Here is a 25823-nt window from a genome sequence, read left to right as displayed (position 1 = left end):
GATTTTCTTCAATATAACGTATTTGAACTTTGAGGAATTGGATTGGCCAAAATGTCTGCAAAGATAAATGATATAGAAAAGACTGTTTTTACGGCGAAAAATAAATGTTTGCGTTGGTTTACGCGAATGGCGTTGCGCAACAAGCTCCTCTTGAGCACTTGCCGCTTTTCGCCCAATCCTGTTAATTCTCGTGTTTCACATGCCCTATGCTTGCCTATGCTCTCCTACTCTCCTCTCCTCACACTCAACCACTCAACACTCAACTCACACTCCTCGCAAATCCATCCAGAAAACAGGAATGTCCGTTTCGCATTGAAAACTTGCACGTGAATAAAAACAACACACAACAAATACACAATGGAAGTTACGCGAGCGAGTAAGTTTATTTGGAACCTTGAGAGATTTTTCTACATTTTTTCCGCTATATTGATGAAGTCTGTATTGAATAATCCCGTAGATATTCTCGGTTGCCCCGATTTCATTGTAATTTAAACGCATGCCAGTAATAACAAATAAGTGCACGTGTATGTGTGTCGTGTGTGTTTGTGGTTCTGCACTCGTACAATTGTAGCGTCGTATGTGATGACCAAAATGATGACAAAAAATTGTTTCAACGTTAAACTGAAAATCTCTATTGTTTTTTCGTCTACTCAGAAATTTAGATCCAAAATCGAGATAGAGAATTTTACCGCCGATTTTTATAAGCGTTTTCACATCATTATCTTTTTTTAATGGTTCTATTGCAACTTCAACTTTTGAAAATCGTTCTTCCTTAAACATGTTGAGAGATATTTTTTCTTAGATTTCCAGGAAATTCTGGAGGAGCTGGACCCTCTCTTGAAAGAGGCAACATTTTTGGGTATTGACGGTGAATTCACAGGATTGAATTCAGGACCTGATGCTAAACCCTTTGACACACCAACTCAATATTACAGTAAATTGCGATCTGGTTCGATGGATTTTTTGATGGTACAATTTGGACTCTCTGTCTTTACGCATAATTCTCAAACTAACCGGTAAGTTCATTCTCTTTTACATGTTCAAATTTAACAGAAAGATCTTTACAATGATATTTATTAACCCTCAATCCGTGAACAGGTGTCGTTTTTATCCAGCGAGTATGGCACATCGCTCGATATTTGATGGAAAAAAAGTGATTATAAGAAAAAATTAAAAATTTCTATTCTTGCTTCCAAAGTACAGTCTAAAAATTGATCATGAATTTTTCCATATTTTTTCATTGACAATTGCGGATGTGATAGCGCAAAGATCCTATTCATGGCATTAGGATGCCTAAAAAACATACACGGATCGAGGGTTAATGACTTTCGGTGGCTATGATTCGGTTAGGATTAGATGTAGGTGGCCAATATAAAGTTGAATATTCGGGCGTAGTGGTACTGAATAGGTTTTGAAAAAATCTCATTTTCATGATTTATATTTTCAGATACTGTCAACGTTCGTACAATTTTTACGTTTTCCCTCGACCACTGAATAGAAATGCTCCAGATTGTCGTTTCATGTGTCAATCCTCCTCCATAAGTTTCTTAGCAAGTCGAGGTTTTGATTTCAACAAATTATTCAATTCTGGAATACCGTATTTAACAATGATGGAGGAAGAAAAACTGAGTAAAAAATTTGAGGAGCGGCAGAGGATACGAGAAGAAGGCTTGGAGCTAATTCCCATATCGGACGAAGATAAACCTCAGATAGATGAAATTTGGTAAAGTTCAATCCGCCATTTCAAACGTGAAAATTTTGCATTTATTTGAAAAAGAAACTTCAAAAATCATAGTTTTGAGCTTTAAATTTTGCATTTTTGTCTACGATTTTTTTATCAATCCTTTTTCAGTGTAATTATTTAAATTGCATAATTTTTTATGAAATTCTAAATAAAACTTAATGAATTTCGTTAGCACACGAATCAACGAATTTTTGTCCTCGGATGCCGAAGAATTGTCGATCGACAGATGTAACGCGTATGTTAGAAGGCTGATACATCAAGAATCAAAAATGAGATGGCCACAGAAAGTGCGTTTGGAAGCGAAAACCGACGGTGGAATACAAACATTGATAGTTTATAAAATGGGCACGAAGGAGGAAGAAAAACAAAAAGAAGCTGCAAGGAGAGACAAGGAAAAGCAAGAGATCAAAGAAGCGGTCGGGCTTACCGCGTTATTAAGAAAAATTGCAGATTCGGTAAAATGAATTATTCTTTATTTCTGTTTTTAATTGGTTCGATCGAAAAAAATTCATCCCTTAACTCATTTTTAATTAGTTAATACTTTTAATTGGTTTTGCATTTGCAAATAAATATTTTCATTAAATAGTCGTAAGTTTTCGTTAAAATTGGTACTTTACCGATTGACTGAGTGGAATGCTACGAGATTTAAATTTGAGATTGAACAGATATAATTGTTCGCAGGGAAAATTAATCGTTGGCCACAACATGTTGCTCGATCTGTGTCACATGATTCATCAATTTTTTGGTCCACTGCCCGAAAGTTATCGTGAATTCAAATCATTGATTCACGGTCTATTTCCAAGGTGAGAATAATCTCAAGGTGTTAGGAATTTGATTTGCTGTTTCTGATTATCCTCCCACGATACTAAAATTGAATCGTCCCGCAGATTATTAGACACAAAGGTGATTTGTCAGTCCCCTCAATTCAAAGACAAAGTACCATCGTCGATTCTGGAAGCCATTTTGGATACCGTCGGTAAAAGTCCATTCGCAATACCGGAAATCGAACCCGTTGAAGGTCGTAGTTATTCTTTGGTCTCGGAAAAGTATCACGAAGCTGGTTACGACGCTTTCATCACTGGATTATGCTTCATCGCTCTCATTAACAATCTCGGTTAGTTGTTTATTTTTCCTTCAACATTGCCACCATTTTTCGTTCAACCAAATTGCTTCTTTCTAAATTTCGAATCTTAGGTCTTTCGCAGCAACCAGAAGTTTCTACCGTTCTCCCCGATTCACCACTTCTCAATCCGTTCCTCAACAAGTGAGTATTTTTGCACCTTGAAAAGATAAAAAGTAGTTCACTGTTGAATGACGATAATTGTTTCTTATATCTCTAAATTGTTGAAATTTTAATTTTCAACATTTTTTTTGGCTGTTATCGATTATTTAATTTTTTCTTAGATTCAATTCAAAAAAATTTGTTATTTGTTCAGCTTTCAAATGTTTCTTTAATGCCCCTTTAACGTTTCAGATTATTAATCACTAGACTGAAGGACTTTCCGTACATAAATCTCGAGGGAAATGATCGTGAGTTGACGAGTTACGGAAAAAAGTGTACAGTTAGAACAAGTTGTAAATTTATTTGGTTTCGTGTGATTTACAGCAAAGCCAAGCAGAGATCACGTGTTTCATTTGACGTTTCCAAAAGAATGGAAATTGAGTGATTTGTCTCAACTGTTCAGTCCGTTCGGTAAGTTTTAGTTGATTCATCTACATGTTTTATCAATTCAGTTTTTGGCTCTAAATTTCATATCTTTTGTAAAGGACAAAAATGATCACAATTGTGGATATCGATATAACCTTCGACTCAATATTTGCTCAAGTTTTAACTGTGTATAAAAAAAAATGTATACATTTATATGAAAGTTATTATTTAAGGTGGTGTTTACGTATCGTGGTTGAGCGACATAACGGCGTACGTAGGCTTGAATCGACGGGACCAGTCGGCTTCTCTCTTGAAAAATCTCAACAAGGACAAACGTATGCAAAAGTGCAAAATTCAAACTTATGCGGAGCATCAAAATTATCTCGATGGAAATTCTGCACCAATTACGTTGGACCGAAAACGGAAATCCCCGACTGAGTAAGTTTTCGAATTACTGTTGCCATCATATGAATTCATTAGAAAAAACAGTCGATATCCGTATTTGGATGCGGACAAAATCATGAGGGTTATACGAATTCAATTCCCCTGAACTTTTTTGTCCTAGATACACTGGAAGTTTCTTAACATATTGTTCATTCAAAAATCTACTTTCAATATTGTAAAACACATAGTTTAGCAACAACGTGAAAAAATAAGCAGGGAAAAAAATTGAAAAACGATGCGCCACCAATTTTTTATGTTCCGGAAAAAATGAACTCGAGGAACATTTTTTTCGGCCCGTATTAAGTCTGCAGTAGAATCTACAGTTTGATATTTCAACAATTAGAACAAGCTTAGGCAGTTATGGACAAATTAATTGGTGCCTCAATCGAAATTGAACTTTCATATAGCAACTACATTTATCTCGACCAAAATTTCATTGCAATACGTCCATATTTATGGCATTGTTAGATGAAAAATAGAAGAAAAAAATTGAATATTGAGCGTATGAGCTTTTTTCGGCTGGATGCAAAAATAGTGTTTTGCTTGGTTGCGTATGCTCTCCGGTCTCGAGTTTATCAAGTACACGTCCTTGCTCGTGTGGCTCGAGTTGTTCTGAATTTCCTGTACAAGGAGTTATTTGCATACACCCAAGGAGGTTTCTCGCCTGAATAAATACTCGCGTTTCGTTACACGTGTTTTAAATACGAATAAATGTATTTCCTAGTTTTTTCTCTTCCTCTCGCTTTCGTCTTTAACGTTCAAGTTTTCGAAATTTCATGATTTTTTTCCTGTTTTTTTACCATCTCTTTTGAATTTATTATTCCTGCCAGCAGTGAAAGTACGAAATTTAGTAAACGTAAACTCATAACGACGTTTCGAAGATTCGCAATTCAAGAAGAATCTCAGTTTTCGACATTTTTCGCCCATTCACGCGTACGTTCGACGAACAACATCAAATCTACGTTTCCTGTAACATAATCCAGTCATTTTATTAACTGAAACACCCTCATGAACAATTGTTCATGAGGGTGTTCGATTGTTCGGCCATCAATTTATAAACGGTGGAGAAGGATCTTTCATTCTCAAAGCTTAATTTCCGACATATCCACTTACTAATTTTCTATAAGCACTACTGAGTTCATGAACGTAATGAATTTTTCGTAATTTCCAAAATTTCCCCGATAACAAATTGGCCCGATACGATGTGAATTCATTTATTTTGATTTCAGACATCAGGAGCAAGCCCTGAAGAGTTTCGCCCGTGATTCAGTAGTCGATAAATCACTGAAGTTGTCGCTAGAATACAAACAAAAAGAAAATAGCAATAAATTTGCCTGCCAAATGGACACTTCTGATTTCGAACGATTCCGTTTCTCCCTTTTTTTCTTTTGAGTTCAATGAAACAAGAGAAACAAGAAGACCCTTGATTAGAATAATCCAACATGTCTCGGATAATGCACCGTCGACGTTTCGCTTCTGGAATGTAAATGCAAAGTCTATTTGTGCTTCTCTCTCTCTCCTCTCTCTCTCTCTTTCTCAAATCGCCTACGAGTCACACGTGATTGGACACGCGCCTCTTAACCCTGTGCATCTATCTCTCGCTCCAATGAACGAGAAGGTCAAGAATTTCTTTTTTCTTTCAATCCTTCGTCCGGCTCAGCTCTTCCATTCTTGTTCGCCCGATGGCGATATAAATGACTGGACTCAGCCAACCGACAGGTATCACAATTAGCGTTGAATGAACGACACTCAAACATGAATTTCCTTCTGTCCGAATGTTTTTTTTAATCTATTTTCTGTCCATTTTTTTTTCAAATCTGACGCTCATCACAACTAGAGGCCAGTCATTAGAAATAGAGATCCTCGATGAATTTAAATTTGCGAGAGACCCAGCCCTTTAATAATGAAAGTAAAAGAACTACAAATTCTGGCATTAAAAAATAAGAAGAACCCATATTTGGGTATGGAAACACAAGTCATGAAAAGTTGAGTTTGCAAATAAATTCGAGAACATGATAACGAAGTAAAATGAAGAAAATTGGATAATGATAGATATGAGAAAGAAAAAAAACATGAGAAAACGATAAATGTTAAAGTTACGATTCTCGTTAGCCCTTAATAAAAGCAGAAGCCTGAAGAAGGATTTTCATCCTATTTACGATTTCCGATGTGGGCACATATTAGTCGCGTTTTATCGCTCGGTAGCTCTCTTCCCTTCTCGTAATTTTGTTCCCCTCCTCTTTGTTTCGTTTCATCTCGACTAATTCGAGCGCGTAGCACCTTAACTATCGTTATCGCGCTTCCCGAGACTTTAACTCGTTAGTACAAAATGTTGAACGCCTTCTCGTGATTCTCAAGTTGAAACGAAAACCGGTTTTTCAATCTTTGATACGCGTATACGATTGTAATTAGTCAGTTTTGCATTCGGTACAATCTTGAATAGTCGTGTTATAATAAAGAGTAAAGAACGTTTCGACGGGATGAAAATTGTCAAGGTTGAATGGAAAAGTGTTCCTATTTCGTTTTTCTTTTTACAGAGGGCTGCGAATAGGAACGAATTTTCGTTCATAAAATAGGGAAAACTTCAAAAGTGTTTTATGTCATCGATTCTCCAATCATTTTCGCTCGGACTAATCCCTCCTCATGTACCAAGATCGAGAAACAACTTTTAAAAGTTCGAAGTTCTTTCTCTCTCAGGTTGTTAGCTATTCCATTCCTCCAGCCATTTCGAGCCCCGTCAGCTTGGCATGAAAATATTTCTCGCACGATAATCCTCCGCAGAGTCGATCCACGCCTTCTAAATTTGTCCAAACAATCGGAAAGCATTGACTAATAAAAACAACGAGGAGAAATGAAAAATGCGAAAAAATATGACGGTGAAAGGAGAGGATTGGCAAATCGGCGCGAGAATAGGTGCAGCGAGTAAAAATTCGAACGAGCCGCTTGCGTCGTAAGGAGGCGATTTGAACGTCGACGACGAACGCTAAGACAATGCAAGGCGACATACTGTGATTTACATGATTTTTTTTTCTTTTTAATCGCTTCTCTTTTCGAAAGAATGCGGCAGTATTTTTCACGTGGGCGTCCACGGATTTGTTGATATTTTCGTAATACCGCTGCTGCGACTTATTCGTTCAGTTTTTATCTAAAACGATCGGGAGTCATTCAATTTTCGAAATTAAGAGAACAAGCACAATTACACTCCCTTTGGGATTAGAAGAAATGATAACATTGAACAAATATCGCAACATTCGAGCGCGACGATCAGTTTTAGCCTTCAGCAGTGTTATTTTTCTCTCCGAGAGCATTTCTTGTCTGAATGGAGGCGACACGAGCCACGCGTTGGTCGGTATGGGGTTCGTTAACGAAAATCAACGCCTAGATACTCTCCAGAGAATAATCAAGAAGAGAGACAAAGAGAGAGAGAGAGAGAGAGGCTAAAGAAAATAAATAATAAAAACAAAGCAACATAAGAAAGAGATTCAGCACTGTCTTTGCATCGGTGCAAGTTGCAAGTTGCATTCGTTGATTGCATTCACGATTCAGTTCCGAGACTCGTTAAAGCGAACGACACGAATAAATTTTACATCGCTTCGAATACTTTGTTAAGATCGAGTTGTGAGGAAGAACGAAACAGAGTGGGAGAGAGAGAAAGAGAGAGGAAGATAAATGGGTAAAGCTTGTCACCCTCGGTATTATCGTTCAAGAGCGTTGTTTCTTCCCTTGATTTCTAGTCATAGCTTCGGATGAGCTTTTAGTCTTTAACGGTTCATTTTCACGAGGATAATTACGCTTCGTAAGGTACGTGTGAGAGAGCCCATTTGAGAGAGGCTCGAAAAAGTCGCCTTTGGCAATTGTAGACAGAGTTATAAGACATCTGAAAAAATCTTTAGATACGAATGTGCGTAACCTCACGATATTATATCTGTATAAACGTTATGCAAAAATGGAAGAGTGACGAGATATTAATGTTGGCATTAACAACGTGGCTCCTGGCTACCGCCTTTCCGTTCATTCTTGCCATTTTATTTTTTATTTTAACGTTTATTCCTTCCCCTTTGGTTCTATTTATTTTTCGACTTTCACAAAGCTGATATTCTCACTTCTCGCAATCCCATTCCTTCTTACGCCAACCAACTCACTCAGACACTGTCGGATATTTCCTCGGGTAATTTGAGAGGAGGAGAAAAAACATCTTAACAGGGAAATACATCAAACTACCAATTGCTCCTTTCGCCTTTGGCTGTCGCCGACGATATACGAGTTTTCAAAGATTTTAAGCATTGCACCAGCAGCAGCAGCAGCAGCATGTACGAAAAATACCTGAGAAATAAGAAAAAATAAACAGAAGAAAAATTCGATTTGAATTTTTCATGTAGCTAATATCGACTCTTCTTCGAAGACAAGTTCAGTGCAATTTGTGCTTCCTCACTCTCTCGCTCGCCGCATCTTTCTATTTCTCCAATCATGAATTATCCCCTTCAAGATTATTTTCTCGGGTGCGTGCTTGGCTGCGTGCAAAATACTCCTTCTCGTTTCAACTGGGCTTCTTGAATATTCATACAGTTAAACATGTATGCGCTCAGTCCTCTCTTTACATGCGCAAATATATATTTGTATTAACCGTACTTTATATACATATAAATTAAGGCTTATGTATATAAACATATACACGAGCAATGCCTTGAATAAATTCTGGTAGGCATGACTTTCGAAGTAAATTGTAGTGAAGTACGACGTGGGAGCACGCCAAGATTTTTTACTTGTCGAACGTTCGTACGTTGGTTTAACGTACACGAGGTTTGCTTGTACGAGGGAGATTATTTTTCGGTGGATGCTGCAACCAGGAGCTTTTAGTGCAACCAGCCTCAGGAATGCTTTTTCGTGATTAACGAGAATAAGGAAATTCAGTGGCTTCGCTCTTCGCTTCGGCCTATATCTACATATGTATATGAGTTAAACGACTCTGAATTTTTGTTTACTCGACACACTTTTGTCTCGAATACGTAGCTTATTACGTCGTATTCAAGTATATTACGAATATCAAGGAATTTCATTCACCGGCAATCAGCGCATTGACAAAAAGATTCTGTTGATTAAAACAAATTTCGTTTCTCTCATGAAAAAAAAATATTTCGTAGCGGACGCCGAAATATTTATGGAATGAGACGAAATAATGTGTGAATGCTGAAACCGGTTGAAGCGACTCTCGTGCAGCCGGATACTTTCATGTTGAGGTACCAAAATATTCCTCCGACCAATTACTGTTCAGTCAATTTGATCATTGGATTTAATCAAAGTCCATGAAAACTTTCATGATTCGGTGTTGAAAGAAAATACTGTTTTATGTTTTATTTTTGGACTTGAATGTGGAACGATTGATGTCTCATTTGATTGATTGTCGCTTCTACTATTTAACCGGTTTGTTGATTATAAGATCGGTATTTTTTTTATGATTAAAGGAACGCAACATCGAGGAAAGATGGAACAAAGGGACAGGAGGATAAATCTGCGAACGGTGTGAATAATAGTCGAGATGAAGATGGCTGGGAAATGGCATCAGGTAATGAAGTAAAAAACGTATCGCGTCTGAGCGATAATCGAACACCAAAGAATCGGCCTGTGGAGTCATGCACAACGGAATCCTGCAAAGAAAGCAAATCAGAAGATTTGTCTGTTTTAAGTATCTCCGATTTTATGCGAATTTCGAACTGGAAGATCTTCGGATACTGCAAGGACGTTGATTGGAAAAATTATGAGATCGTAGGTGAAAAAGAACGTCGGTACATGACGGAATCGTCGCAAGACCAAGAATTTTCGTCGTCAAAAACGCCCTCTTATCGTTCCGGAAAACACTCGAAAAATTTAAACCCCGTTGGAGTGAGAAATTCGTTTAGAAGCTCTGACGATACCTCCAAAATGAGCCCTAAGCTTACCAGAAGCCCGAAGAGAAAATCAAAATTTTTTAATTCGACGACAAACAATGAAAAATTCACGAACTTATCCTTCGATGAGAATATATTGAAAAGACGTCTCGTCTCGAGTGTAGAAGATAACGATAAAGTTTCATTGAAAAAACCAAACGTCAGATTGTTCCGAAGCACAAAAAGAAAATCTGTTTGTAACGCACAGCTCCTTGCCCGAGTCGTCTTGTCTGTAATCGGTATTCTTTTATTGCTTCTCTCCATTAGTATGGTTTTCTTATAAACGGTTCATCGGTGAAAAAAATAAGCTTCGAGTGTCAAGTGCGCGTTTCATGACTTTTAGTATCATTCGCGATCAACATTTTTTTCATGTTGCTGGACATTATTTTTTTACAAATTCTTTTACAAATAGTCTCTGTGTCTTTCAAAGTTTTAACTCCATCTCTATTTTTTTCACCACAAAAATTCACGTCCCATTTCAATTCATTAAACCATAAAGTTCCATATTGAAAAGGCACTATAAATTCTTTGGGAAGAAATTCTCGAACACAAAATCTCCAAGATTGAGAATAAAAATTCAAATAATTTTTCTAGGCCTCAAAGTTAATGGCAAATGTATCAAAGAAATATCTTACGTTAGAAAAACCGTCTAACGTCGTTCTAGATTACATTGAAAGTATAAAAAAAGAAATGAGTATTTTCGAAGGAGCATCGATAGTATAAGCTCATAAAATGGTATTGGAAAAAGATACATATTTTCTTACGTCTCGATGATGTTTAAGTTCCTGAAAAGAAAAAAAAAACGATTTCGTGTAGTGTCGTTTGATAGAGAAATCAAGAAAACCGAATCGATTGAAAAGTTATTGATTAAATACGATTAGTGAGAGAAACGGATCGAGGCTCGAAAGAAAAAACAAATAATTTCAAGGGAAAACCATTATAAAATCGATTGCAACGAGTCCGGCTGACAAATCGATTAATAATCGAATTGTATATTTACGTAAAATGTTAACGGTCCGTTACCGACGACAGAGAACGCCCCACGGCGTTAAAATCCAATCACGAGCGAGAGTGAGACGGCGATAACTTAAGTTTGTCGTTTTCTTCTCCTGTCTTCGAGTCTTCACGAGAAAGAGTCGAGGCGTGGGGGAGATAATGGAAATGACCAGTGGTAATCAGGCCGTTATTCCGGTAAAAAAATGAGATGATCAAAAAATGTTTCAAAATCACATGAGTGCAAAAAAGAAAATGATCAAACCACAGTTTTTTAAAACCGAATTTAAAAAAAAAACAAACTTGATCGGAATAAACCTCGATGAAGCTCAAGAGGGAACGGATAAAGATATGGGAGGGGGGGGGGGGGGGGGGAAATATTGTTGAACAAGAAATAAAAATATTTTATCGTGCTCGACGAGGATTTTCTAAGCGCTCGATCAAGTAATATAATTAGAATTTGTGATAGCACCTTTCACGAACAATTTAATGTACGAAAGCGTGAAATAGAAAAACGAAAAGAGAATACTCGAACTGCGTCTTACCATTGTCAAGCAGAGAGAAAGAGAGAAGGGCATTTTTCGTAGATTTCTTCATTTATTTCGATCATTTATTTAATATCATTTCATAAAATTTATTTATTATATTACATTTCAAACAAATAATGAAAGCATCCGAGAACAAAAAAGTTTTCTTAATGAAATGTTCAAAAATGCTCGCCTCTTCGTGAATGAAACTCAAGAATCTTTATGTATGTAAATACATATACAGACTCTTGCATACGTCTTAATGACTTATACGTAAATTATGGATTAAGTAAGTTTTTTTAACCTGGTGATGGTCGTGTTGAAGAATCAATTATTTAATATTTCTTATCTCTTTTTCACACGTTGAAAGAAAGAACGAAAAAAAGCAAGTGATCAATAAATATGAGAAGAAAAAACATGGACTCGTGCTAATTGAGTGAGTGATCTGTCAGTAGGATTTTATGATTCACGGTAATTCAGAATCAAGGCTTCTCGAACGTGTTTAGTCTTTGTGTTTCAACGAAATTATTGCATTTTATTTGTGTCCCATTGCAGATCCAGTGCCAAATAACAATACAGATATTTTCATTGAAAAACAAAGCACGGAACGTGCTAATTTGAACAATGCAGAAAAAAAAATACAATTTCGAGAATATTTTTCAATACGAGTTATTCCAGAAGATAATGACGAGGAAAAACGTGATTTTTATATCAAACCTGATAAAAAGCAAGCCCAAAAACCCTTATTTTAATACATTGAACGTGATAATTCAAATTTTTCACACAGGCACATTCACCCACATCTCGGAAGTGATATAAAATCGAAAAAATATGTATAGAAACAAATTACGATAAAATTACCTTGATTCTGAATCACTCTGTGTATCTTTTCTTTTGTGCAGGCAAGAAAAGACGGAAACGAAAGGCCAACGTTGGGAGCGGATCGACAGGAGATAACGACGCTAAGAAAAAACCCTTCAGAGAGAACTCAACCTGGGAGTAAAACGAAACGAAAATCGAAAAAAAAAGTAAAAAATTGAACGAAACTAATTGAATTCGTTGCAACGGGGGTACAAAAAATGAACAGTATCAAAGTGAAATAACTGATAAATAAAACGATATCAATTCGGTAAGATTTTGGAAAATAAAGAATATCAATCTACCAGTTTGGCTTTTGTCAATTTACTTTTGATCGTTGACCTCTCATTTTCAAGAATCAGTAAGAAAAACCGTCAGTCTATTTATTTAGCTATTTCGAAAATATTATAAAGGCCACGAAAATTGAGCGATCATCAAAACTCAAAATAATAATCTTTCTCTCGAAATATCAGGGAGAATGTAATCATGTCCCCAGTCGTTCATTCGTTCTGTTATTCTTTCAACCTCCCAAAGTAAATGGGAATTTTCGGAGACAAATAACTCGATTGCCATCGACGATAAGAGTCGCAGACTCGAGGTGTTTCTGAAAATGAAATGAAAAACAGAGTGGGTCGAATAAGTGTTTTCATTATTCATCAGCATTATTATTATCATCATCATCATCATCATCATCATCGCATTTGATATTATCGTTGATTATAACTGTGTACAGAAAGAGCTGGAAGCATTTATCTTAACGGCAGTTGACATCCGTCGTGCCTCGACAACACCGTTAATCACACCCTTTCAAACACGAATAAGTAATTAAAGTGTTCGTTCAAATTACAAGTATAAGAGGGTTGAGAAATAAAAAAACGTGTAAATGCGAGAGCAAGGTGAGAAAAAGGAGAAAATATGTTGCGGAGTTTGTTGGAACGCCGGAGCGAGGTGCAGGATAATCCGAGCACACCGTTGCGCGGGGGTGCCGTTGGTTTACCCAGGATACGTCTCATCGACAGGCAGGCGAAACTCGTGAGTAAAAATACAACGCAATCAAGTTATTCATCACGAAAATAGTGATGTTACAATTTATTCGTTTATTAATCAATCGATGAATCTTTACGTTTATTCGTCGATGTTTTTTCATCGCGGTTGTTCGACGCAAATCAACGGCGAGTTTCAGGACTAAACGAACGTTGGAGCGATGATGGCTGGCGTTTGAGCGTTGAACATTTTTGGGATTTCTAAGGGCATTGCATTGAGAAAACAGCCAGGCACATGCCGCATAGAAACCCCAATCCTGCTCCAACGACGACGATATTCGCATTTCGTACGGATCGTGTTCGTTAAACAGTGCAAAATACCTGACGACTCAAGAATTGAGCAAACATTTACGAATTCAGAATTCGTCCGGTTGGACGAGTTTTCGTAAAATCGTTCTCCTCGAATTATTCAAGAAGAGAAAAAATCAAATTTACATCCGAAAATATCCTCGGAGAATTGTGCTCGGTCAAAAATTGGCGCGAGTCCACTCTATTATACATGCCTCGCATTCTCAATGCACGTGTACGTATATAATGAGCTGTAACGAAGAAAATATCGTAAAAGATAGAGCGGGGAGAAGAGTCAAGTACGAGTATAAATAAACGATGATACAAATCGAACGAGGCAATAAATAACAACAATAAACACCAGGGGATAGACAAGCGTGTAAATCCCTCTATCCCTCTCTTCCTTCCCCCGGGCTGGTGATCTATACCGTATAAAATGATCAGGACGCAGTGCAATGGCAAATATGTACAATAGATCGAGGGCATACCAATGCAGAGAGATACAAATAAAATATATGGCTCTGGTGTATTCTCTCGTTACATAGTAAACGAGTATACGAACTGAGGTCGATTCTTATCCGATCAATTATACAGGGAACGAGATCCCTTGCCAATTATTTCAGGCTTGGGAACCTGTTGCGTCAGCGGAATTGAAAAAGTTTGATGTTATTGTTTTCACAACTGTTCGATTAACAATTTCATCTGAGGCTTGAGCAAAGAGCTATGATCAGTGAACACTTGGATGAATTGGAAGACATATTTCATTTTTAATTAACGAATAAAGCTGTTGATGCAGTGGGAAATTTTTTTTTTTCGATTACACAACGAGCTTCGTTTCGAAACCATGCGACGAAATAATTTGTTGTAAAATAAGTTCTGTAAAAAGTTTTCGGTCGAAGACTTCAGTCAAATTTATCGGTTAGTCGATTCCATGATAAGATGCAACAAAAATTTGATTGAGGCAACTTTAATTTTGACGATGCCGTTGGAACGAACTTGGTCATTTGAGAATCGACGAAGAATCGTTGCATCTACGAAGTGTTCGTTCGACAAGAGGATTTTGTTTGACGAACAAGCTTTTTTTCTGTGCGAATATCGTAATGAGAAAGGGGATCAAAATTTAGAGTCGATTGTGTCTGGAAGTTTATATATTCAACGAATTATACCGGAGCATTATGTGGGAAAATTGAGCGCTTTTACTCTAACGGGAATGAGATAATATCGCGGCGAAGCGCGTATTCAGGCGTCGTTGAATTTTCTCTTTTTTGATGCATCAAGAGTCGCGCGCTGCCTCTGGCGAGTTATATGTATTCCTAGATCCTTCGTTATAAAGGGAGAAAAAAGAGTTTGAAAAAACAAGAAGAGTTCAGAGAATCTAGAAGAGGGACCATTAAGCTGCGAGATTTACGGCTTTTCGAGGCTTTTCTCTCGCGTTCCTGATACTCCCAGCGAGAAGGCGAGAGACGAAGGGCGAAGAAAAGCCGCGGGCGTGCCGCGCACGCGACTCGTTTGCTTGCCATCTTCTTTCATATAAGCGGTTCTCAGTGAATTTTCACCGAATCTTGTCCAACGATTTTTTTAACTATTATTTCGCTATTTGAAAGTCATTTTTTAGAAAAATAAAAAAATGTCATTTTTTCACGTCCCTTAAGGGGTCTATCCTAATTGGAATTTTCAAAAAATCGATTTTTTTTATTGCATTTTTCGAAAGCATACATATTTAGAAGTATCGTACTGAAATTTGATAAAGATCTGAGCAGTCCAAGTGTACTTTTAAGCGACGTTTACTCGGCTGTATGTTTCTCAAAATTACGTTTTTCGACGGCTCGTTGATAAAATCTCCGAAACTATCAAACCGATCCTTACCAAAATTTTACCACGTGTTCTTTATGTCTGTAGTTATAGCGCGTGTCATAAGAATTTTGGAATTTTGAACGGAGCTATTTTTTTTTTGCAAAAAGCGATGAAAAAACTTGCTTTTTCTTAGTTTTTGGAAAAATGGCCGCCATTTTGTCATTTTTGAAAAAAACAAAAATCGTATGATATTTACCTATTTGCCCTATTTACCTATTGAATTTAAAACTCTTTTTTACCGATCTTAAGAGATTGTTTTTGAGGTCCAGCACTTTTAATATACATTTTTATAATTTATACCGGTCGAAAAAGTTCGTGAAAATAGTCGTTTTTTGTGCCCGTCCAATTAGGGTAGACCCCTTAATTTTCCTCGTCACTTTTTTCATGATGAAATTTTATGGATTTCTGCTTCGCTCCAAACATTCTAACATCGAAACTCTGTTCCCTTTGTTCCACACCCGCAATATTTCCCTGACCAAACTATCCGTCGAATGGATGATGAAAAAGATCTCGAATGTTCACTGAAGTAACGAAAAATCCTCCATAAAGTTCAATCAAAAACCATCTCCGTAAAAAAGCTCGAAATTCCGATCAACTCAAGCCGCACGAATACCATCGCGCTCGCCATACTGGCTCGACGATTTTGTATAAAATGACCCATGTGACTAAATATCCGTAGAGTGTGAACATCGGCGGAAGGGAGGTCGCGGATCGCCGAGGAAGAAAGATTGCGAGGCATCGGTGCAAGATTCACGTGTTTCGCGAGCATGTCTCTGAGCATGAGTCCTTCTCGCCCACGTTTAACTGCAGCGTGTCTCAACGTACAACCCTCTCACACGGGCAGTGTGTCCCTTTTAGCCTGGAAATTTCGTTCCAACGTCACCATCAATTATTTCCTATCGAGAAATATACACGCGCAGCGATGTGTGTATCTCAACGCTTTGGCCCTAAATTCAACGAGCGACATTGTTGATTTTACGCTCCATTTTTCCGACCCCATGTTCAACACTCTTTTCATATTTTTTTTGTAACTTTGGATTCCAGACTTTCAGGTCTGATGTATGGAGGAAAAATCTTTTCTGTCAGGTCAAATCAGAGTTTCCTTAAACCAGAAGAACAAACTGGCAATGTGAATAACTTTTTATTGATCCAAATGATCGAAATTTCAGAACGATTCAAAGAAAAGAATCTTCGCGATTTTCCTCAGAATGTAATGCACCTAGCTAAATAGTAACGAACCAAATAGCCAAGGAAAGTGACACGAAGGTTTGCGAAAAGGCTGTAAATACCTGCTTCCCACACCTTTCAACGTGGGTCCACCGACCTTGTCAGTATGTAAAGGAATGAAAGATAAAAGGCAGTTTCGATAAACGGTGTGCTTGAATGCACTGCTTGAGTATGCATATTGAAAGTTATTTATTTGACATTATTGTTGAGTCGATGATTCGAGATGAATAGTCGATTGGACCATGGTTTGTTTCTCATAAAGATGAAGGTTACCGTTCTTATCGTAGACGACGGGGAGCAATAAATAAATGGCAAAAAGTAAAGTCAGTAGATAATTAAATAGGCAATACGAATCTCTCTCCTCAGAAAGCCTGAGCGCGACTTGATAACTACTTTTGCAACTTTGCGTCGAAAAAATGAGCAAATGAAAGAAGAAAGAGAGAGAGAGAGAGAGAGAGAGAGAGAGAGAGAAAGAAAAAGAAAATGAAAGAATTATAACGTCTGGATGAGATTAACACCAATCTTATTTACCGTCTTTATTCCTGGTTACCTTCATCCACGAAGAGATCACGTATTATCGATACATATCGTAGATAAGAAGAAAACGAGAGAGAGAACGAAGGAAAGGGATTGCCTGCAACAAGTCGAAACTCAATTAAATCGAATTGCATCGATGACTCGCAAGTTTCCAACTTCGATTTGCACCGCTGCTTTTTCATTTCTTTCCCATAATAAATGATATACTTATAGATATATGAATGAATATCCGTTCGAACGTCGTCGAATCTTTATAAATGTATTATCAGCAGCAGCACTCTGCTGTAAAAGTCTGTGGAAGAAAAATAACGATGTAAAAACTTAAGAAAAGGACATTAAATTCGTAATTATTTCTTGTTGAAAAGACCTACTTGCTTGTCAATTTGCGCGATATGGAGAGGACCATTACATTTTTCACATAAAAAGTAATCATCGTTGTCTCAGAATGAGGCACTCCTCTGCCCCTTTTTTCTTATTCCTCAATAACGAATATAATATAAAAATAGTCGTCATTACAGTTATTACTGATTGAAAAAGCCACCGAGCATAAAACGGGAGCTGGAGAATCGAAGAAAATTTCTAAAGTGTATATTCTTCATTATTTATTGAAAATTGTTACGAATTTCCCTTTCGACTCATCCCTCGGAATTCGCATTTTCTCGCATGATCGTTCCCGCCTCCCCTCTCTGAGAGCCCGCAACAATTTGAACGAATGAGAATGAGCAATATCTATTTAACGTATTCTCTTTTGCGCTTATCCTTCCGTAACGGATCTGAGATTTCCGCAGTTCGTTAAGGAGCTCATGCTGTAATTGGCCTTCCACTTTGTATCTGCACACGTATACGTGGCTGACGCGAGAGCATCCGGAATCTTCAGCGAGAATTTCAGTATCAGAACTAAATATGTTCCCACTCTATATTTAAATCGATCATTTTATTGCTCACATTTTACATCCCGCTCAGCATTAATTTATGAAAACGCTCATAAAAATCACTATAAAATACCATGAGCATCGATTAATTCGACTCGATTGTGATAGTGATCGGAATATTCGTGAGCTCTGAAACTAGGATTTTTGTCACCTCGGATGATTACTTTTTATCGCCTATTTCCAGTTATATTTATTGATATTTGGTAGCAGAGAATTGCCCAAGGAGATCATTTTTCCGATAGATGTGACCATGGCAGCTCTGACTATTTTATTTCAAAGGTTTTATTTCATATTTACGATGATTTTTATTTCACAGTGTTAGGTGCTCTCCAGCTCCTCGAGGCTCTGCTATCTCTCACTCGCTCTTTTTCTCTCTCCCCTCCCCCCCCCCCCTCTCCCCCGGCCCCTTCCTCCTTTCTCTCTTTCTCTCTTTCACGTATTCTCACCTGTCGGTAGAGATCGTGAGGCTGCGCAAGTTCTGGCATGGGCGTGTGTATCTAAACGAGCCCATATTTCTACGAGATGTTAATAAATTCGTTTCAAGTACCCATCTAGCTGGCTATCTCCGTGTCCTTTTACCATCAGCATATGCTCGTACGTGGACCTACATATACGTACAAGCAGTACTTCATTCTGTATAATTCTCTTTATACGATGTATTCCGAATGGAATGAACAAACGTTTGATCTTAATTATCACGATTGATGCAACGTCTTTTCACATTACTTCGAGGCGGATTTTGTACCGTGTGTCTTCGGCAGTGGAATTTATTGTTGATTCCACCAATTACGAGCTCAAAATTGGCAATGAAGTTACGGACGGGGATGATGAATTTTTTTTCTATTTTCAAATTCGCTCATTTTCAATCCCCACAATTATGCTCTTCGTAAAAATAATACTGAACGTTGGAATATTTTAGTGAACACGCGACGCCAAACGAGAAATAAATCCAACGAAAATGTTTTGGTGAATTTTGGAAATTGAACAAGAGGACACATTTCTAATGACAGTATCCAGAGGATATTTTGTTCGTGAAGTGGTTTTCGGACGATGAAGATTGTCAGGATTCGCCTGCCGCGTTTCGGCTGGAACGCCCCATAAACGTGCAGGTAAAACGTCTCAAGATTTACAAGAGTAGTGTAGCATGAATGCCCTCACAGATTATATTCTGCAGCTTATTCTCGTACGGTGTTCTAATACATTTATATATCTGTACGTATGAATAAATGTACTACGGAAAAAAGAGCAAACGAGAGAGAAGGAGAAATAGGATGATATGGAAAATTCAAGAGTGCAGCACGAGAAATAGCAAGTCCGTGGCTTTGGGCGTTATTCGTACGCAATTAGAAGCAGACAGTTGCAGTATTGCCCCGGAGCTCGAATATATAGGCGTAAATACTTGTTTATATATTTATATATGTGATGCACCTGAAATTTAGCGGCGCTATCATTTTAAGGATTATTTCAGTCTCTCGCGCCCCCTCGACGCGTTAATATCGCGTCAGGCGAGAGCATTTTCAATTTCATTTCTTTTCATTTTTCATACGTCCATATTACACACGAGCATACACACATACTGCTTTATAACGTGTTGTAATTGCGAGATACATCGGAGGAGATTTACCGAGAGTTCTTAAGAAAGATCGCGTGCTAGAGACGGAAGCAAGGCGAGGAAATTACATTTTAATAACGCGGATACGCACACGCGTGAATGATAAAATATATGCGAGTATGTGCATTAAATAATTTCGTTGTGTTTTTGTGCCTCGACTCATGTTACTTTACCCGCGAGCCCCGCCGAATACATGCTCACTTCTTGAGCTGGGATTTTTTCTTGAAAAATTTTATCAGTTCCCATTTAGGTTTTTATTTCATTTGCCTCGGCTCGAAGATCGAGGTTTGAAATATTCTTCATCGCATTGAGGGGTCTATCCTAATTGGAATTTTCAAAAAATTCATTTTTTTTGTTGCATTTCTCGAAAGTAAACATATTTCAAAGTATCGTACTCAAATTTGATAAAGATCTCAACAGTCCAAGTGTACTTTTGAGCGACGTTTACTTGGCTGTCTGAGCACGCTAGTACGCACCGTCCAGTGCGGTACCGCGCGTACCTGCCTCTGTTTAAACGCGTTTTTCTCAAAATTACGTTTTTCGACGGCTCGCTGATAAAATCTCCGAAACTATTCAACCGATCCTCATCAAAATTTTACCACGTGTTCTTTATGCCTATAGTTATAGCGCATATCATAAGAATTTTGGAATTTTGAGCGGAACTATTTCTTTTTTTTTGCAAAAAACGATGAAAAAAAACGTGCTTTTTCTTAGTTTTCGGAAAAATAGCCGCCATTTTGTCGTTTTTGAAAAAAAAAAACAAAAATCGTATGATACGCGGTATAACCTATTGAATCTAAAACCCTTTTTTCTCCGATCGACCATTTCAGAAATTTTATCAATAAGGCACACCCATATTTGTTTGGACGTCTGCTCTTCTTCCCTGTTTTTCTGTACGAAAACTGCGTAAAATAAAAGTAAAACAAAATTTTTTGTGTATTTTTTAGGCCGAACACTTTTTGTATCCATATTTATGTTTTATACTGGTCAAAAAAAATCGTAAAAATAGTCGTTTTTTTACCCGTTTAATTAGGGTAGACCCTTTAATACTCCGGAGTATTTATTTTCTTAAAGCTGCTAGAGTGCCTTGGACATTGTAACGGAGACACTTTTTCGGTTTTAATGCTCGTTAAAGTGAATTTCCATGGCTCAGATTTCATTCTTGCACCGTAAGCGCGCTTTTCTTATTTATTTCGTAGTGATTCGTAAAATTTTTTGTCTCTCGATTTATATCTATCCCCATCGCGGGAGATTCTTTCGTATCCTATTTAAATGCAATCGTCCATTTATGGTTGAGACATAGAGAGAAAAGAGTCGCAGCACTGCGTGCATATACATGGATGAGAGTACCTTAAACATCCCGGTACAAAAGTAAATGCTCTCTCGCAAAAGACTCTTGCCTCGCTGCTCGTAACATACAATTGCTCCGTTCTCGTCTTTCTTCGCGTCGCTCTTCTCGTTTTCTTACTCTCGTTCTTTGCTGTGTATTTTTTTTTCTTTTTTCAAACATATTTTTTCAATGTTTCCACGAATCCTCTTTCCCTGTCTTTCCTCGTTAGTTCTATCTGTACGACTTTCTCCCGGGTTGATGAATTTCCAAATGTTCGTGTATAATACATTTTTTTCAACGTCTTTGTCTCATTGTTTTTTCTTGAGGTTTATTTTCAGTTTGTGGCTCTCTCTCTCGTCCTCTCTCGCTGGAGTGTTTTAACTATGGGCACGGATTCTCTTTTCACATTATGCTTTGCATTTTCCTTCCATTAATTAGTTCTCACTTTGTTTATGAGCTCGCATTACCTTCAGTAAAGTGTGTCTTTCTCTTTTACTTATTTTATTACTTTTTAAAATTACTTTTAACTTTGTACCTCTTGCCAGGTTGGAAACGGTACGAATAAACTGAATCTTGTTTTTTTGTGACTTTGATTTCGCTCTCATTGAATTTTGAATTGATTGTATTATTATTTTGCTTGACTACCCAAAGACGTTAGCCAAGTAAAAGGGGGATCATCGTCGTCGTCTCTCTTTCTCTCTTCTTCAGCCTGCTTTGATGATTTTTTCTTTGCATCTCCATGTTTAGCCATTAAAAAGCAATAAATTCATACAGCTTTTTACCTCTCTCTATCTTCGATTTTTCTTCCAGTCTGTCATCCTTTTTCGTTTTTCTCTACTTGTTGCTGCGGCATGTTGAATACGCAAACGAAAGCTCGTGTAAAACCGTTTGTGTTGTCGACCCGCGAGGCCTCGACCACGACGAAGCACATGCTCTCGAAACATTACATTGCTCGGCGTAGCGGGTGGTTCGATGCAACTAGAGCACACACAAACTTCCTCGCTTGTACATCCCTTTCGAGCCTTTATAATGCAGGTACATGGACATGTACGAATAAAGCATCGGCGGAAAGAACACTTTGAATATACACTTCGAAATAAAACTTGACTACAGGAAGAAGCGGATGAGCGAATCCTTCCATGCTTCAAGAGCCATTTTGACGAATTTATTGTACGCGATAAATCGGAAAATTATGATTTCGAAATCATTTTTTTGCGTCTCTTGTGCTCGCGAAGTGGAATCAGAGAGAATCGGAAGACAAGAAAAGTCACCGGAACGACAGTACCCAAATGTGTCGAAGGAGTAAACGAGGATATTATTATTAATAAAAATAATACGTTTGCACTGACGGCTCAACTCTTTCGTCGATCGAGTCAGAGGCAACTTGGGACTTAGCAGGCCAGTAGGATTCGTTAGCAGCCACCACAGGTCCGCTAAGGCCCAAATCAACCCCGACATTTGACCCTCTTCCTTTTCACGGCTCTCATTCTCATCGCGTACCGGTTGCCCTTTGCCACCAAACTCCTCTGTCCCTCGTTGATAAACCGGTACAACTGGATGAAGTTTGTGAGGATGGTGAAGGGTCGCACGAGGTCACCCGATCAAATTCGGCTCGCACTGTAACAGAAATATTGAGATGACGTTGAGAAATTTTCGTTTATTCGAATCTTTCAAATGTTTTTCCGCAACCTCTCATTTTTTCACGATTATACTTAAAATATTTTCGTCGTCAAATATTTCAGTCCCTCGGTCGAAATTTTCATTCGGACTCGCTCGAACCGCTGTCGAGTGAATTTTTATTTTTAATTACACGAAAATTTGGCTGATCCAAAGACCCATTCCGTTGGCTCGATTAAAAATGTTTCATTGTGACGTCAGCATCGTCGAATCAACAAATTGAACGAACTCGTTACGAGCGTTGAATCAGCGAGTGTCTTTCTCGGTGAGTCGATGTGACACTGGATTCATCGATTGTGTCAAAGCCATGGAAACAGAGAAGGGAATAATCGTGTTTTCGAGTAGAGACGGGGAATAAAAAATATTCCCGGCAAGCGGACAGCACGATAAAAAAGTTTGAAAAATAGCGGATCTTGTTAAAGAGTGGTCTCGTTATTGAGACCGTAATGCGATACACGTAGGCCATAGTTACGATCGCATGTGCAACTATTTACTGAATTACCCATAGGGAGGATAGAAATCGCGCGATAACGCGATAAAATGTGCGGATCTCATTGCACAGAGAGAAAAGATATATCAAAAGCAGTGAAGAAATTGGCTGCCGTGTGTATACAGGCACGTTTGTGTGGTTATTGGTGCGGTGGCGCATGCAGGATGGGCAAAGAAATAGCAAATAGAAAACGAACCGAGAAGAGGAGAAATCACATGCGATAACGATTTTCATTATGATAAAGTGATCTCATAGGTGTTTATCGCCGAATAATCCGAGAGTTCCGCGGACTCGGGTGATCGCCACCCAACCGACGGGAATAAATTAACCTTATCGAAAACCCGTGCAGCAAACCTCGGCGCAATCAACGTATATGTATAGAGATGCTCGTGTAAGAGTATTAACTTCTTATGCGGAACGTTGCACGCGGAGAGTTCTGGATACTCGTTTTCTCATTCTCGTAGCACAATTTATCCTGCATTTCAGTGTAATTCTCGTGAGTGCATGAAACGAGAAAGAATAAAACGGAGAAGCGAAGAAGAAGAAGAAGAAGAAGGAGAAGGAGAAGGAGAGCGAAAGAGGAAAAAGGCTTCTCGAGCTTAAACGCCCCAAGACACGAGGTGTTTATTAACTTATCTCGCAGTTCTATGGTCTCTTCCCCGTTCACGATTATCTCACAGCAGCTGAGCGCGCGAGTTTTCTCATTCAAACTTGATTTCATTACATATAGATAAGGGAACACTGAAAACATATACGATTCAGTGGTACTCTGTTCGCAATGGCGCGAGTTACGCTTTTTTCCCCACTCGATTCCGCGCGCGATTACAAACTGAAAACTTTAGACCGGGAGAGCATGGAGATCGTGTAATTTCGAAGGGATCAGCCCCGGAAATGTGCTTCCTTTTTTCGCTTCTCTCGGCAAAGTACGAAAGAATTTGACGCGCGGGGTAGTCAATTTGCCGGGTTTATGAGAAAGGAGCAGGGAGTGGGGATCGCGATTGGTCCAACGGCGGAGCGTGTGCTCGCACCCCCGTGGAGTGAAATGCCACTTCAATTGCCGACGGGCCTCCAGATTCGTTGGCACTATTTATTAGATGTGCCATGCAGTACAATGCGGCGCATGGAGGAATGCTCGAATGCTTTGTTTCGAAATTTCGAAATCCTGCTGGCTTGCGATTCGCGAGAGTCCGAGTTTTGAGAAAGCCTGTAGTTAGCGACTGCGAGAGTGAGTGCTGGGAGGCTGCGAGACAAGCTGCAGGATCGGTATACGCTCATATAATCGGGCCTGTAAATTATTTTGTGACAATTAGAGAGAGAGTGAGATTCTCCGCGTCGAAGTCAGTCTCGAGATTGGCGAGGGCGAGAGAGGGCTTTATAGCGAGGAGAAAATTCCCTCTCGGATTGAACACCCACAAAAATATGTAATTTATGATCATTATTACGGGATCTCGATTATCGGAGGGTATTAAGGGCTCCGCGGGCAGGATTTTATTGGACGAGGCTTGATCGATCGCGCCCTTTTGTTTATCAGCCGTTCAATACGTTTATATCGGGTTGGAGGAACGCTTGACCGTTTACCAATCCGTTTAGTTGGCGTTCTCGTTACTCGCGCGCCTAGCGCGCTCCCCTGGACCTATCCCGACTTTCCGTGCTCCCGCTTGCGCTCGTTGCGCTCTTTAAATCTCTCTTTCTCTCTCTCTCTCTCTCTCTCGCTTCCTCGCTCCTTGGCTCCGCTCCTAGCCGCGTGCGCGCAACCGATGATTTACGATAAATACGTAGGAGGAATGTGGTCGGCTACTTGCGAACACACACACAGGCGCATAAGATCACCGTGGACCAGGCAGCTTTGCTGCATCCAGCGAGAAAGGAAGAGAGAGAGAGAGAGAGAGAGAGAGAAAGACCGCTTGACCCCTTCTTCGATAGTTCGTTATATATCATGTTATATCGACGGATATACACCATTTTTCTTTTCTTCTTATTTTTAACTCGCTTTTTTCTTCAACTTTTCTTTACCTTCGCTGCCGCGATGTGGGCTCGCAGCTCGTGTTAGACTTTCGTATGTTCGCGGTTCGCCTAGGCAAATTATCGACTTTGTTGTATCATTAGAGGGAGCAATGAGGCTTCGCCCCTTCTGGCGATCACAGCGCACGTACTCCGCGCACTAATGATCGCGAAAGAGAGAGGGCAAATGCTTGGGAGATAAATCGTGCAATAATTTGAGAAAAAATAATGGATTAACCGGTTAACTGGTAATGACGCATGCCTCGCGTATGCCCCGAATATTTCTATCTCCAAACTCCGCTGCGCGGTGACGCATATGAGTAGACATTGAATGTCCAGTGTGTGTGTGTGTGTGTGTGGGGTTAAGATTTTTTCAAATAATCAAAACGAGTTGGCCCTGAATCGTTCGATTTGTAAATGGGGGTGTTTCTTTTCTCAATCGCGCCGAAAAAAATCTCGTCGAATTATTATGTTTGCTTTCCTAAGCGCTTAAACTGTCGCACGGGGTCGTAGAAACGCTGGCTATAAAGGTGCACCATGTTTGGCGTAATAACGTCTGGACGCGAGTTGAACTTAACCGGTCTTAGTTATCTCTTTAGCAAATACTATCGCCATTTGCACTTGTGTATATTTTGACTTTCGATATATGTAACTGCACCATCTCATGGCTTTATATGCGCATAGAGAAGGCAAG

The 25823-nt window shown here is 38.7% G+C and overlaps 2 protein-coding genes across 5 annotated transcripts in view; both read left to right on the top strand.

The window, feature by feature from the left end:
* Nucleotides 1-212: 212 nt before the first annotated feature.
* LOC122419069 (poly(A)-specific ribonuclease PARN-like) lies at nucleotides 213-12445 on the top strand. Of its 2 annotated transcripts, XM_043433328.1 has the most exons (12): nucleotides 219-376; nucleotides 803-1016; nucleotides 1448-1723; nucleotides 1917-2199; nucleotides 2426-2547; nucleotides 2632-2858; nucleotides 2939-3008; nucleotides 3219-3274; nucleotides 3351-3437; nucleotides 3626-3830; nucleotides 9299-9399; nucleotides 12183-12445. In XM_043433328.1, the coding sequence occupies exons 1-12, from the start codon at nucleotides 358-360 to the stop codon at nucleotides 12281-12283; spliced, it is 1761 nt and encodes a 586-aa protein (XP_043289263.1). In that variant the 5' UTR covers nucleotides 219-357; the 3' UTR covers nucleotides 12284-12445. The 2 variants fall into 2 exon arrangements, with proteins under 2 accessions (XP_043289264.1, XP_043289263.1); XM_043433329.1 differs by lacking the exons at nucleotides 9299-9399; nucleotides 12183-12445 and adding an exon at nucleotides 5066-7529 and having other exon boundaries at nucleotides 213-376.
* An 80-nt stretch (nucleotides 12446-12525) lies between these two features.
* LOC122415602 (uncharacterized) overlaps nucleotides 12526-25823 on the top strand; it is a 110379-nt gene continuing 97081 nt past the window's right edge. The window contains exon 1 of one of the 3 annotated variants that reach the window (XM_043427885.1): nucleotides 12526-13170. In XM_043427885.1, coding sequence (XP_043283820.1) covers nucleotides 13054-13170 — 117 coding nt within the window. In that variant the 5' untranslated portion in view covers nucleotides 12526-13053. The remainder of the gene's footprint in view (nucleotides 13171-25823) is intronic. The other 2 variants (XM_043427877.1, XM_043427867.1) reach the window with 2 other exon arrangements.

This window comes from Venturia canescens, chromosome 1, assembly GCF_019457755.1.
Source record: "Venturia canescens isolate UGA chromosome 1, ASM1945775v1, whole genome shotgun sequence".
NCBI classification, from domain to species: Eukaryota; Metazoa; Arthropoda; class Insecta; order Hymenoptera; family Ichneumonidae; genus Venturia; species Venturia canescens.
Note: the sequence above shows the minus strand (reverse complement) of the source record. Positions and strands in the feature narration are given on the sequence as shown.